The sequence below is a fragment of the Chionomys nivalis genome, chromosome 9 (assembly GCF_950005125.1).
Source record: "Chionomys nivalis chromosome 9, mChiNiv1.1, whole genome shotgun sequence".
NCBI classification, from domain to species: Eukaryota; Metazoa; Chordata; class Mammalia; order Rodentia; family Cricetidae; genus Chionomys; species Chionomys nivalis.
This window is the reverse complement of record NC_080094.1, coordinates 26,057,568-26,071,730: the sequence shown is the minus strand read 5'-3', so window position 1 is coordinate 26,071,730 and position 14,163 is coordinate 26,057,568. Positions and strand designations below refer to the sequence as shown.

Below are 14,163 nucleotides of genomic sequence, written 5' to 3'. Positions count from 1 at the left end.
CTACCAACTGATTCACCTGTCTGTCTCCCTTCACCCACAGAAGAATGTGAGCCAAGCCCATGGGGCAGCTGGAGTCCGTGCATACACAATGGGAAGACCTGCGGCTCAGGCTGGGGCCTAGAAACCCGTGTGCGGGAGGCCGGCCCAGGCAAGCAGGAGGAGACGGCGAGTTGCCGAGTGTTATCTGAGTCCAGAAAATGTCCTATAAAGAGGCCCTGCCCAGGAGGTGAGTACTAAGCCTGCGGGACTGCATGGGAAACACCCATGGGTGATTTCTAGCATCCAGGGACAGAGACACCCCCACAAATGGCATCTGCAAGCCCACCAGAAAGGCCCCTGCCTGCCAGCCCTTCCTGAGAACTAAGCATCACCCTATGAAGTACTTACAGAGAAGGGTCCCAAATACAGTAGGAAGAATGATTTGCAGTGCCCAGACCCCTATGTTGGAACAAGCTGCTGTTTCTAGTGGAGTTCCTGGGAAAGCCCAAGAAATGGGGGCTGGGGTGCAATGCAGTGCAGTGCCAATCCTGTAATACAAAAGAGAAGCAATGCCAAGAAGAAGGTGCTTGACCCAGCATACAGGGATCAATTGGAGACAGGTCCCAGGAATGCAGAGAGCCGAGGTTGCCATAGAGATTTGAGTGAAACACTCTAAAACCCCAGGCACACGTGAGCGAAGAGATCTCAGCTCTGAGGAAACAATGCTGTCAGCTATGCAATGGTAGAATGGGAGACTATGCCTACGCCACCCCACTAAATATCGCAGGAACCCCTTCACTTGGGCAGACAAGACCACAGATTTCCAATGGAGACCACTAAGAACCCCAAAAGAGAGGGTTGTGAAGTATGAGGGGCATCGGCACAAAAAAGCAATGTTAAGGGTATGAGCATGGTGTGTTAGATTCTCTATAGTCACTGGCTCATTTGATCTGCACAATGACTATGATATAGGCGTGGTTACTATCCTATTTTAGGAGATGGAGGCCCACAGAGCTTGAGTTCTTGGCCCCAGGGTCACATAGCCAAGAGTAGGTGAACCTAGAGGCCAAACGTTAATCAGTGGGCAAAGAAGACTCTAAGTCATAGTCAACAGTGAAAGACAGGGAGCCAGGACACAGGACACACAGCTGGGACAACACAGAGGCAGAATTTGAATCCAGGGACTCTCCTACCCCCATCACTACCCACACATACACAATGGGCAGTTGAGACAGAGAGTGGAGTCTAGGTGAGACTGTACACCTAAAACTCGAGGAGAGCCCTTTCTCAGATGATGACCCTAGGAGCTGTGGCCGCAGACACTCTGTGAAGATTGCTGTGAGTGGCGTATGCTGAGTGTGTGTTTGAGTTCCCAGAAGCCTGCAGAACCTCCTGGTATATGCCTCAGCCCTGGCACCTTTTCCACTCAGAGGTTTTCCGAGGTCCCCTTCCGGAATCCTCTCGTGTCACGTCGTGCCATAGCACTGACACCGCTAGGGGAAAGCCTTGCTCCTTCTGCAGCTGGGTGTGGTGAGTCTGTGGTCTCTGGAGGGCGAGGCTGACTCTGATGCTGGAGCGGGACCCAGATGTCCACTGTGTGGGATGAGTAGGTGCGTGGGTGCAGGGAAGATAGGTGGATGGGTGAGGGAGTGCCTAGGTTGGTAGTTGTGTGCGTACCGGGTAGGCAAATGGGTGGGTAAGTAGAGAGTTAGGTGAGTGGGTAGATGGATGGGTGGGTGCATGGGTTGGAGGACACAGGTGAGAGGGTAAGTGAATGATAAATAGGTAGTTTTGTGAGCGCATGGCTAGATAAGTGAGAGGGTATATGAGTGAGTGGGAGGGTGCATGGGTGAGTGGGAGGGTGCATGGGTGAGTGGGAGGGTGCATGGGTGAGTGGGAGGGTGCATGGGTGAGTGGGAGGATGCATGGGTGAGTGGGAGGGTGCATGGGTGAGTGGGAGGGTGCATGGGTGAGTGGGAGGATGCATGGGTGAGTGGGAGGATGCATGGGTGAGTGGGAGGGTGCATGGGTGAGTGGGAGGGTGCATGGGTGAGTGGGAAGATGCATGGGTGAGTGGGAGGGTGCATGGGTGAGTGGGAGGGTGCATGGGTGAGTGGGAGGATGCATGGGTGAGTGGGAGGATGCATGGGTGAGTGGGAGGGTGCATGGGTGAGTGGGAGGGTGCATGGGTGAGTGGGAAGATGCATGGGTGAGTGGGAGGGTGCATGGGTGAGTGGGAGGGTGCATGGGTGAGTGGGAGGATGCATGGGTGAGTGGGAGGGTGAGTGGGAGGATGCATGGGTGAGTGGGAGGGTGCATGGGTGAGTGGGAGGATGCATGGGTGAGTGGGAGGATGCATGGGTGAGTGGGAGGATGCATGGGTGAGTGGGAGGATGAGTGGGAGGATGCATGGGTGAGTGGGAGGGTGCATGGGTGAGTGGGAGGGTGCATGGGTGAGTGGGAGGGTCCATGGGTGTGTGGGAGGGTGCATGGGTGAGTGGGAGGGTGCATGGGTGTAGATGGAGGTGTGCATAGCAGCGGGCTGGCATAGGAGAAGGATGGGGAGTACCCTCATCTGGGAAGATTGCTCCAGGGAGCTGGCAGATACCTAGAAAGGCATGCAAGCAACGTGGAGTACCACAGGGAAGCTCAGACAGGCCTAATAAAAAAGTGACCAGAAAGGAGCTGCTGAAGGAGGCTGCCAGAGGACCCTGTCAGGATATTGAGCTCTCCTAAAGATAGCATGCTGGGATCTCTGCCACCCCCTATGCCATCTGGCCACTAGCCACCCAGCTAGCCTTAGCACAGATGAGCTTCTCTGAAGGGAAATTAGAACTGGTTCCAGGAACTCTAGGCTGCTGAGCAAGTTAATCCTCTGGCCAGGCTTTGGTCATCTTATCTGAGAAACGAGACTAATCCGGTGCTCACTCTGGACTGTATTCCTCCAGGTGGGACATGCTGCGGTCTAACTGAGACCTGGGTCTGAGATTTGCAACCAGCCCCCTATACTGTGGGAGCAGCCAAAGCCAACCCCTTTCCCTGCCTGTCAAATGGGATAGAAATAGTAGTTTTCGCTCCCATTGTGTGGATTTACTCTCCGTACTCTCTGGGTCATCTGGCCCACACCAAGAGCAGCTAAATCTCAGGGTCTCGAGCTACCAGGCTGCTAGTGGGAGCAGGTCCTGGCTGGAAGTAGCTGGGAAGCTGACAGGGACTTTGTGTAAAGGAGACCGAGTCTCCAGCAGGAAGCCTTACTAACATGTAGTACATGTGTGGAGTGGCATGGGGAGCCCTGGACGGCCGTTCAGAATCCTGACAGGTGCTGTTCCGAGTGGTCCTGCAGCTCTCAGAGGAGGTTGCCCGACTCCACCTCTGCTCCAGGCATTCCCTCCTCAAGCCAGTGTCCTCCTGATCCCCTACGAATCTCCAAGGAGGAGTCTGCCCCGAACACTTTCACCTGCAGCCTCGAATTTAAAACAGGGGGACTTTGAGTCCAGCACTCAGAGCCTGCTGGGAATATCTGGGCTTCCCTCATCTCTCAGGACCTCCATGGACCTGTATTCTCTTACAGAGAGAAACCCCAGGCAGAAGAGCCGGAAGGATCGGAAGGATCGGAAGGATCGACGCCAGCGCAAGGACAGGAAGTTGGAGCGCAGGCCACAGTTGCCTGGCTCACAGTGACCCCTCTCCACCTCTGGCATCTGACCTCTGCCCTTGGCTTGCTGCCTTCTTCCCCTGTGGCCTCTTCCCTTTCCCCCTGCCCTGCTCTTTATCCACATACTTCGCTCTTTCTACCTGTCTCTCCCCTGTGTTTTCTTCACCTCCTTTCCTTCTCCCCCTCCCTTTCTTTACGGAATTCCTTGTTTCGTCTTCGGACCTTTTCCTCTCTTCATGTACCTTTTTTTTTTTCATTTCCTCCTGCTCTGCTTTTGGTTCTTCTGTCTACTCCCACCCCGTACACAGACACCCATAAGAGACGTAGCCTATATCCCCCATGTGACTCTGTACATCTCAGAGCAAACATTTTTTTCTAGATTTTTCTGTGACCCTATCCTGACCACCCCCCCCTTTTGCAGAGTTAAAATTAAGGAGGAATAGGGATGAGTGTGACTTGACTAGTCCTGGGAGCACTCAGCCATTGCCTCTGTGATGAGGCCACCTGGGATGCGTTCCAGAATCTCCCGAGGTCCGGCATGAGCCCCTTGTTCAGGATGGTGGTGTAGGAGTCACTAGGGGCCCTTTGGCTGGACTGTGACCTCAGGCCCACCAGTACATCCCTTTGGAAGTACCTGCAACACACCCTCAGCGCCCCCCTCCAATCTCCCTCTCATAGTGCCCATGACCCTTCCCCAGCTGACCCCCCCCCACCTCCCAAGGCTTTTGGGGACCCATGCACAGAGTCAGGTGGGGCTGCTATAAGAATGAGATGAGAGAGACTAAGTCTCTCATCTCAAAGACTATTGAAACTAAAGGGAGTTTAGAGCTGGCCCCGCCCACTCTATTCATTACCTTGCTTCCTGCCTGCCCATCACACCCACGGAAAAACTGACCACTTGGGAAGCGACAGGCTTACACACCCAACCTTCACTTAGTGCCTCAAGTCTGTGAAGAAGCCTGAGGACGTTTGGGGAAATTGCTGGGTCAGCAATTGGGATGGCTTCCCACTTACCCACCTCCTACGTGGACACCTTAGGTGTTTTCTTTCATTGGAGTTCCCCCAACCCCAGACAGGAAGGACACTGGGAGGAGCCTTCAGGTAAACCAAATAATTGGCAAGTGTGTCCTTACCCCTGCCGATGACCTAGGAGCTGCCGTGGTGGCTGGGGAGGAGTCTGGGATTAGAGGATAGCTGGAGAAGAATGCGGTACAGGCAAGAGAGACTCCACACGATGCCATGTCACCCCTCAGGCAGTGACCCTCATGCTCACCCTGCATTTGACAGGTGAGGGTCCTCAGTGCCATTCCTGACCCTGTAGCTGTGTTTCTCCATGATGTCCTACTGAGAACAGCTGGATGCCCCGTTTGCCAGGTCTGGCTCCCCACTTCTCTGTAGAAGTTCGCACCCCTGAAATGCATTCTTGATTTTGAGACTTTAGATATTTTTTAAAGAAAGAAAGAAACTCGTGGGGGCTTCCTGGACATCAGATAATGTTAGAACTACCATGCCCATAGGTTCACTGTAGCAGAACCTAAGCTTCCTGGGGCAGCTTCCACCAGAGTGTTCAGGTTGTGACAGGACAGACTGGGCTCACTTTGGAGTGCTTTCGGGATCCTCTTAAGAAGGGGGCTCGGGGGCTCTGTCATTAAATTGCTTGCTGTGCTGCCTCAGGACCCGAGTTTGACTCCTAGCACACACATGAAAAACATCAGGCATATGGCATGCCTTCGTGGTCACAGTGCCGGGGAGGTAGAGACACACAGATGCCTGGGGCTCACTGGCCAGTCAGCGTGCCCCAAAAGGCAGGCTGCAGGTCAGTAAGGAGCCTTATCTCAGAAAAGATAGCCAACACCTGATTGTATACAACAGACAGAGAGGGGAGGGGGAGCTCACCGGAGCTTCAGCCAGAGGCAAAAGCTGACACCTCCTAGCAAACTCTCAGCCTCCTGAGTTAGTTACAGCCCAGGCCCCTACTTGTGCTCTATTCAACTTCTTAGAAATCCGAAGCCTCCAGAAAAAGCACAGTCTCACTGAGTCATGGCTATGCCTGGCCTACTAGTAACCTGGTGTAAGATCAGACTGTGAGTCTGGGCCAAACCATCTGCCCTTTGGGGCTTCCGTTATTCCTTTTGATGAAGAGGAGGTGAGGCTAGACTTAGCCCATTGCCTACATCTGGAAGGTTCAGCTATGTCCTGAGCTTTGAGATGTTTTTAAAGCTTTAGATTTCAGTGTCCCACTCCAGACCTATATACATTATGAACGAGCTGAGCAGCGAACTGAGCTAGGGGAGAAGGGCACCGAGTTCCAGGATCTGGATTGAGGGCCACAGCTCCAGCTCTGACTCCACAGCCCCAAGGTGTGTGTGTGTGTGTGTGTGTGTGTGTGTGTGTAGCTGGGAGATACAGATATGTTCTGTCTGGGGTTCTTAAATCCTTGGCCACAGCAGGTTCCAAATTCCATAGTTGTTACAGGACATGTCTCTGGCCTGGAATTATCTAGCCATACTCTTTCCACCATGAGGTGGGGGACCGAATATTCTGCCCCTAAATGAGGGCTCTGGGTATTTTAAAATGTTTTCTAATGTTTTTAGGTTTAAATAATTCTCCCAGGGTCCCCACCGTAACCTAGGGCTTCAGGTATCCTCCTGCCTACTACTGGTCTTTTGTCCCATCTCTCCCTCCTTCCTGGTAGAGGCTGGGAAAGTTCAGAAATGCTCCATTTCTGTCGTTACGGAGAAGGCCAGTGAGGTTGTTTGACCCCCGGTGATGATCCAGTGACAGAAAGGGACACTGTTCCTGCTACTCTGTCCTTACCTCCACCAGACCGCTCACCATGGGCTGCCTAATATTCCCACATACAGCCACTAGAGGGTGTGACTCAACCAGGAACTACTAGCCTGTTTGCAGCCCACTTTCTGAACCTGGGGGCATATCGCTGTCCTGGAGAACAGGGAGAGACTGCCTCCCAGCCTCAAGTGGACGGTGACTTCAGTGGAATGGCCTTCACAGCACCACACGACCACGTCTAGACTCCAGACCCAGGCCCCAGGCCATTTCTAGCCCACAACAGAAACCTGACTCAGAAGAGAGCGTCTGACATTCCAGGAGAGCCATAGCGACTTACCTCTGCAGACACCAGCCCCAGGCAACCATGAACGTCCCAACTAGTTTTAAGGAATTTCCATCCCGTGGGACCCGTCTGACTTGGAAATGTGCATCCTAATAATAAAAATGATAGTGACAGTGGTGATGATGTTCCATATTAGTTTAACAATAAAAATGATAGTGATGGTGACAATGGTGTTCCATATTAGTTTAACAATAAAAATGACATTGATGGTGGTGATGGTGTTTCTTGGAAAATTGGGAATCAACCTACCTCAAGATCCAGCAATACCACTCTTGGGAATATACCCAAAAGATGTTCAATCATACTACAAAAGCATTTGTTCGACTATGTTCATAGCAGCATTATTTGTAATAGCCAGAACCTGGAAACAACCTAGATGTCCCTCAACCAAAGAATGGATAGAGAAAATGTGGCACATTTACACATTGGAGTACTACTCAGTAGTAAAAAACAATGACACCTTGAATTTTGCATGCAAATGGATGGAGTTAGAAAACACCATCCTGAGTGAGGTAACCCAGACCCAAAAAGATGAATATGGTATGTACTCACTCATAAGTGGATACTAGCTATAAACAAAGGACATCGAGCCTGTAGTTCATGATCCTAGAGAAGCTAAGTAATAAGGTGAACTCAAAGAAAAACATATATAGACCCACCTGGAAAGTCAAAATAGACAAGATCACCTGACAAAATTGGGAGCATGGGGGTGGCAAGAGAAGGGAGAATAGAGGGGAGAGAGGAAGGGGGAAGGGGAGGGTTGAGGAGAACTTGAGGAAATGGGATAGTCGAGATGGAGGAAGTACAGAAATGAGAGCAAGGAAAGAGATATCTTGATTGAGGGAGCCATTATAGGGTTGGCAGAAACCTGGCTCTAGAGAAATTCCCAGGAATCCACAAGGATGACCCTGCCTAAGACCCTAAGCAATAGAGGAGAGAGGGCCTGATCTTGACTTGCCCTCTAGTCAGACTGATGAATATCTTAAATATCACCATAGAACCTTCATCCAGTAACGGATGGAAACAGAGGCAGAGACCCACATCGGAGCACTACCAAAGTCCAGTTGAAGAGTGGGAGGAGTGAGAATATGAGCAAAGAGGTCAAGACCATGATGAGTTCTTCCACTGAGACAGTCTACCTGAGCTAATGGGAGCTCACCAGCTGGACTGGGAAGGAACAAGCATAGGACCAAACTAGTCCCTCTGAATGTGATTGACAGTTGCATGGCTGGGGCAGACTGTGGGGCCACTGGCAGAGTGGTACCAGGATTTATCCCTATTGTATGTACTGGCTTTTTTGGATCTTGTTCTCTTTGGATGGACACCTTGCTCAGCCTAGATATAGTAGGGAGGGCCTTGGACCTTCCCCAAAGCAATGTGCCTTACCCTCTCTGAGGATTAGATGGGGGGTGGGATGGGAGGATATGTGGAGAAAATGGGAGGAGGAAAGGGGGTAAAAAAATAAAAAGAAAAAAAAAAGAAGCCTTGCTTCTTGGCTTCCTTCCTCTGGCTTACTCAGATACTTTTTCTAATACACCCCAGGCTCACCTGTCTAGGGATGGCACCACCCACAGTGGACTGGGGCCTCTCATGTCAATCACGGATCAAAATCATGCCCGACAGACACACCCACAGCCCAATCTGATAGTGGCAATTCCTCAGCTGAGGTTCCTCTTCCCAGGTGACTCACTCCGTGTCAAGTTGACAAAATCTGTACAGCACAGGCAAACAGCATGTTTTTCTCTCGTGTGAGGAATCTGGTTAAATGCAGGTGCACACTTCCGGGAATGTAGGACATGGAAACAGAAGCGGAACTGAGAGGGAGGAAGGCGTCTAAGGGGAGGAGGAGAAGAGATTGGAGCATGGATTGTATGTGACGGGGAAACAGAAGCAGGAAAGAAGCCCAGAAAGAGGGAGAAGGAAGTGGGTGGAGATGGGCGGTGAGTGGGGGGTAAAGACAAAGTGCAATGACAGGCACATTTGGGAATGCCCACGGTGGAACCCCTTTCTTTTGTTGTTGTGTTTTGTTCAGTCAGGGTCTTTCTATGTAGTCCTGGCTGACCTGGAACTCGCTCTGTAGACCAGGCTGGCCTCAAACTCACAGAGATCTGCCTGCCTCTGCTTTTTCAGTACTGGGATTAAAGACAAGTGTTACCACACCCGACTTAAACTTCTTCTGTAGACTTGATTTTAATAATAATAATATTAGTAAATCACAGTCAAGGTGAGGGATGGAGAAAGGGAGGAAACAGACAGGGCGGGAGGTCGTGGGACCACCAGATCACTGGTTCTCTGAACACGGCCTCTGTGCTTGGCAGTCTTCTCCTCCCTTAGCCCCACACAGGAAAAGCCATTTCCTAGGAGAGCAAATGGAGCTGCTCAGGTCACACAGCTCTGTGAGGTCACAGTGGCAACCATTCCTCATGGGTTCTGAGCAACACTGGACAAGCATCGGGACCCATGCCGTGGAAGAAGAGAATTCACTGCCATGAGCTGTCCTCTGGATTCCACATGTGTGCCATGGTACGTGTGCACATGTGTACACACGTACGCACACACAAAGTCAGTAAACAAAATGTAATTTAAATTTTTCAAAATGTCTTTATTGTTCATTATAGCCACTTACTTTGTGTTTCTCTGTTGACTGATTCTGAATAGCTCCTCCTGCACTTACTCATTATCAACATTTATTAGCACCTGTGATGGCGAATCTTGATTCTCAGCTTGATTGGCTTGAGGGTGGCCTAGAAGATTAGTACAGCACATTTCTCCTGCCCATGAGGGCTTTTATGGGGAAGATAAGCTAAGGTTGGGGGTGCTACCCAGAGTATGGGAGGCACCACTTCATATGCTGGGGGACCAGGTGGAACAAAGGAAAAGAGAGGAGGTCACTAGTGCAGGCTCTCTCTGTCTCTCTCTGTCCCTCCCTCCCTCCCTCCCTCCCTCCCTCCTTCACTTCCTCCATTCCTTCCCCCTCCCCCTCCCTTCCTCTCTCCCCTACTCCTTCCATCCTGGTTACAATGATGTGAACTTCTCTGCTTCCTCCCAACAATACACCCAAACCATGAGCAAAGTGAGTTTGCCCTCACAGCTGTTTCTGTTGTGGATATCGGCCAAGGAAGACTACTTAGGCTCAGGTCTAAGCCAATAGAAAGGGTGTTTGGATCCCAGTGTAGCCCCGAGCCTTCCTCAGGGTGAGCTTTTAAACACAAAAACCATGTCCTGGGCCGACACACTTCAGTTCACAAGAGCAGTCAGCCAGAAGCAGAACTGCAGAAGCCTAAAAGCAAGGTTAAGACATTTAGAGACTCTCCCAGAACTGCAGACTTTGATGGATTAAGTCATTGTTTTCATTTTGGCAGGTGGTGGTGTCTACCTGCTGAGTTTTACGGATGAGTGGTACTTCCATCTGGAGTCAGTCGTGCTAAGGTCTGAGGACTGTTACACTCCTGTCCGGTATTTTGTCAGAGTCAGGAGAAGTAACTAGCCCAAAAAATTGGTATCAGGGTCATTGCTGTGACTAAGTCTTGGCATGTGGTTCTTAAGTCTTTGGACTTGGTTTGTAGAGGAATTAGGAAATTAGATAAGCAGGCTAGAGAAAGTCTAGGACATGCTACATAAAACTCAATGGGCAATTCTAGTGGGTACTCAGAAAACCGGAATGCCAATATAATGGAGTCAGGGACTCAACCGGTAATTAAATCAAAGGCTGTTGATGCTACACTCTGGCAAAGACCTTGCCAGAATTTTGCCCATATCCTGAGATTGGGACGATACGTTAAGCATGGCAGAGGATATTTCAAGGTGGCCTAGTGTGGTGGTCTAGATAAAACTGCCCCCCCGTAGAGTTGCATGTTTGAATGCTTGACCCCTAACTGATGGCACTGTTCAGGAGGCTAAGGAGGTATGGTCTTACTAGAGGAGGTTTGTCAGTGAGTGCAGGCTTTGTTGCTTCAGAGCCTCATGCCACTCCCAGTGCTTTCTTGCTCTGCCTCCTGCTGCGGATCAAGATGTGAGCTCTCAGCTTGCTGCTCCGGTTTCTGTTCCCGCCTGCCACCATGTCTCCCCACCCCGATGGTGACAGACTCTTAGCCCTCTGTAACCATAAGTCCAATTAAACCCTTCCTTCTAAAAACTACCTTGGCCATGACGTTTTATCACAGCAATAGAAAACACTCAGCATTCAAGCTATGGCATTGTGATTATCGCCTACATTGAACCAAATTCACAGTGGGGATCAACAGTAAAGAGCAAAGGAAGAAGCCGGGCAGTGGTGGTGCACGCCTTTAATCCTAGCATTTGGGAGGCAGAGACAGGCGGATCTCTGTGAGTTCAAGGCCAGCCTGATGAGTTCCGGACAGGCTCCAAAGCTACAGAGAAGTCCTGTCTCAAAAAACAAAACAAACAAACAAAAAAAGCAAAGGAAGAAAAACTGAAAATTTGACGGCTTTGTCAGAAAAGGTGGTATAAGACTAGACCTAATTTCACAAGAAATTAGCACCACTAAAGAAAGAAGTCAGGAGAGCTGAAGAGGTGGCTCAGTGGTTAAGAGCACTGATTGCTCTTCCAGAGGATCTGGTTTGATTCCTAGCGCCCACACAGTGGCTCATTGAGCAACTGTGACTCCAGATCTAGGGGATCCAATACCCTAGCTTCTAAAGGCACCAGGTACACACATGGTGCACAGACTTACATGCAGGAGAAAACACACAAAATAGGAGAATAGGGGTAGAGGGAACACCTCCAAAGAGTTCTGTCAGGACAGCAAGGGACAGCACAGGCTCAAGCGTACGAACGAGTGCTCGCTGTGTATTTCCTTACATGTGTATGAAACACACCTGGGGAGATTCACAGGGAACTGGCCACAGAACGGCCTCCGGGAACAGGGATGAGGTCTGGAGGGCAGAGTCGGGGACATCAGCTTTTCACAGTGTCCTTTGTAACACTGAGATGTCCTGCTATGGCTGGAGAGTACACCCTCTGAAAACAAATAGGAAATGGAAACAGAGGATGTTGCTTCCCCAGAGGCGGCCGTTGGGGGAGGCGCTCTGCCTTTGAGAGCTTCCCCTCCTCCTTCCCAAGACGCATCCATTGGGCAGGCAGCTTGACGCAGAATGCTTTCTCAACTGGGGAAACTGAGCCTCTAAGCAAGGTCACTGGGGTTGAACCAAGGTTCTGGGTCAGGTAGCCTCTAAGACCAGAGGGACTGAGAGCTAGTGAGGGGCCCTTAGTTCATGCTGCCCCTGAGGAGACCCTGACAGAGTCACTTGAGGGCCAGCTCAGAGGCCAGCCCATCTGGAAGCTATCTGTGCCCTGGGCAGAGAGGACAGTGGAAGAGGGTGGTGGAAAGAGCAGGAGGGGGGCAGGAGGAGGGCAGGAGGACCTGGGGTGCGTGCACACATCTGTTCCTCATCAAGCTTGAACTGTGGAGTGCGCCCTAGCCCTGGAAATCTCGTGTGCCAGTTAACCTCAGACTAGCCACCCTCCCCATAGGACAGAGCAGCCTCACATGAGATCAGTGGGGGTTGGGGGCAGGCAGCCTGGCTGTAGCCCCATTCCTCATGGCTTCCCAAGTTCCCCTCCTGGTAAGGATTCCATAAGACAGGCAGGCCAGAGGTCCCTGAAGGTCTTACAGCAATCATCCCCCACCTCCCTCCTGGCCTCCATACCACAGGGCAGGTGACCACACGGGAAGCTGAAGCATCCAATGCAGATCCAAACAATGCATGCTCAGTCACCCACATTGCACAAAGCCGCTGAACCAGGCACCCCTACTATCTCGGTTCTTCTGATAATCCCACCAAGGCTCTGAGACGTTGAGTAACTTGCCAGGAGTCACACAGCATGCAGATGGCAGAGGCTAGATATGAACCTGAGTATCTGACTGCAGAGCTCCTACATCAAAGCACTTCTTAACCATCCTAGCTGCCCAGGAACCCAGGTTCTGTGGGTACTTATGGCACTGTCCCCCGAAGTGGGGATAAAACCTGGTGCCCCTACCAGAGCTGGTTGTCAAGGCCACAGAGGAACTGCCACCTCTAGCAATTGGAAGAGAGCAGGAAGGCAAGAGAGGACTGGAGGTTGGGGAAGGCCACGTGATAGCTCATTTTTATTGTTGGCCTTGTTTGGGGATCATGTAGAAGCTAGGGCTCCAAGGAGGACCAAGTAAGCGGAAGACACACTCTGAATACAGGCAGCCCCGCCCCACAGGCTAGGCTCTCACAAAGATGAAAAGAGGAGGACTTGAACAAGCACGAGGTCATGAGTTCAGATCCCCTGGACCTATACTTAAAAAGAGAGAGAGAGAGAGCTGAGCACAGCAGTCCACACCTATAATCCAGTCCAGTCCAGCCGAAGCTCCAGGCTCAGTGAAAGACTCTATCTCGGAAAATGGGCAGAGATTGAAGAAGATACCTAATGTAAGCCTCTGTTCTCTCTCTCTCTCTCTTTCTCTTTCTCTCTCTCGTGTGTATGTACACCAGCACACACACACGTTCATGCTCAACAACACACACGTGTTCACACACATGTGCACATATATTTATACACAAAAATGAAACAAAGGAGGAGATGGATTGCACAGCAGTGATCACTTGGCTCTGCTCTCTGACGGTGGAGGCATTGTGACTTCATGCTCCTGCAGTCAGGGATGCCCTGCAGTCAGGGATGCCCTGCAGTCTGGGATGCCCTGCAGTCATGGACTGTATCTTCGAGCCGTGAGTCAAAATAAACCCTCACCCCTGTAAGCCACCTCGAGTCTCATGTCTGATCACAGCAGTGAGAAAAGTAACTTATAGGAGCAGGGTGGTGGGGAGGGGTGGGAACCCCACCTGGGGCACAGTCTGGACCACCCTGCTGGTAGGGTTGATGGAATGTGGCTGACCCCTCCATTAAAGAACATGGTGTCCACTGCCCTCCTGTCTAGGATGCTCCCTTGGAGAAGCAGGCTTGTGTGGACTAAATGGCACCAGCAAGGACTTCCCGACTGCCCTGCTAGTAACAGAATATTAGCCACAGCTCAGTTACCCGGCAACGGCAGCCGTGCGGCCCAGCCACACAGCGGCAAACCATGCAGTGATGAAAAAGCTGAGGCTGAGCCCCTGTGCTGACAGGCTCTGTGCAGAACCCATTGTTCCAGGGACAAAGGAAGCTGCTGGCCCATGTGTGCCGTGTGGCTCCTGGGGAGCCGTCTGCGTAAGGAGCTGGGAATGAGCAGCAAGTGGGGCCAGGAGTGGCTGCGTGGAAAGAGTCACCACCTTACGCTCTTCCAGAGCTTTCCTCACCAAATCAGCAACGGTTATATCAGAATGTTTTCTCAAGAGCTGTGCTGGGCGTGTGATAGAGCACAGCTCAAATCTGATGAGGGTGTTTGAGGCCCTTGTAACTATTTGGAAGT

General features: G+C 51.3%; 1 protein-coding gene across 1 annotated transcript in view; it reads left to right on the top strand.

Moving 5' to 3' along the window:
• Nucleotides 1-3,660, top strand: part of Rspo4 (R-spondin 4) — a 32,398-nt gene extending 28,738 nt beyond the window's left edge. Inside the window, exons 4-5 of the mRNA XM_057782025.1 lie at nt 41-226; nt 3,551-3,660. Coding sequence (XP_057638008.1) covers nt 41-226; nt 3,551-3,660 — 296 coding nt within the window. The remainder of the gene's footprint in view (nt 1-40; nt 227-3,550) is intronic.
• The last annotated feature ends 10,503 nt before the right edge of the window (nt 3,661-14,163 follow it).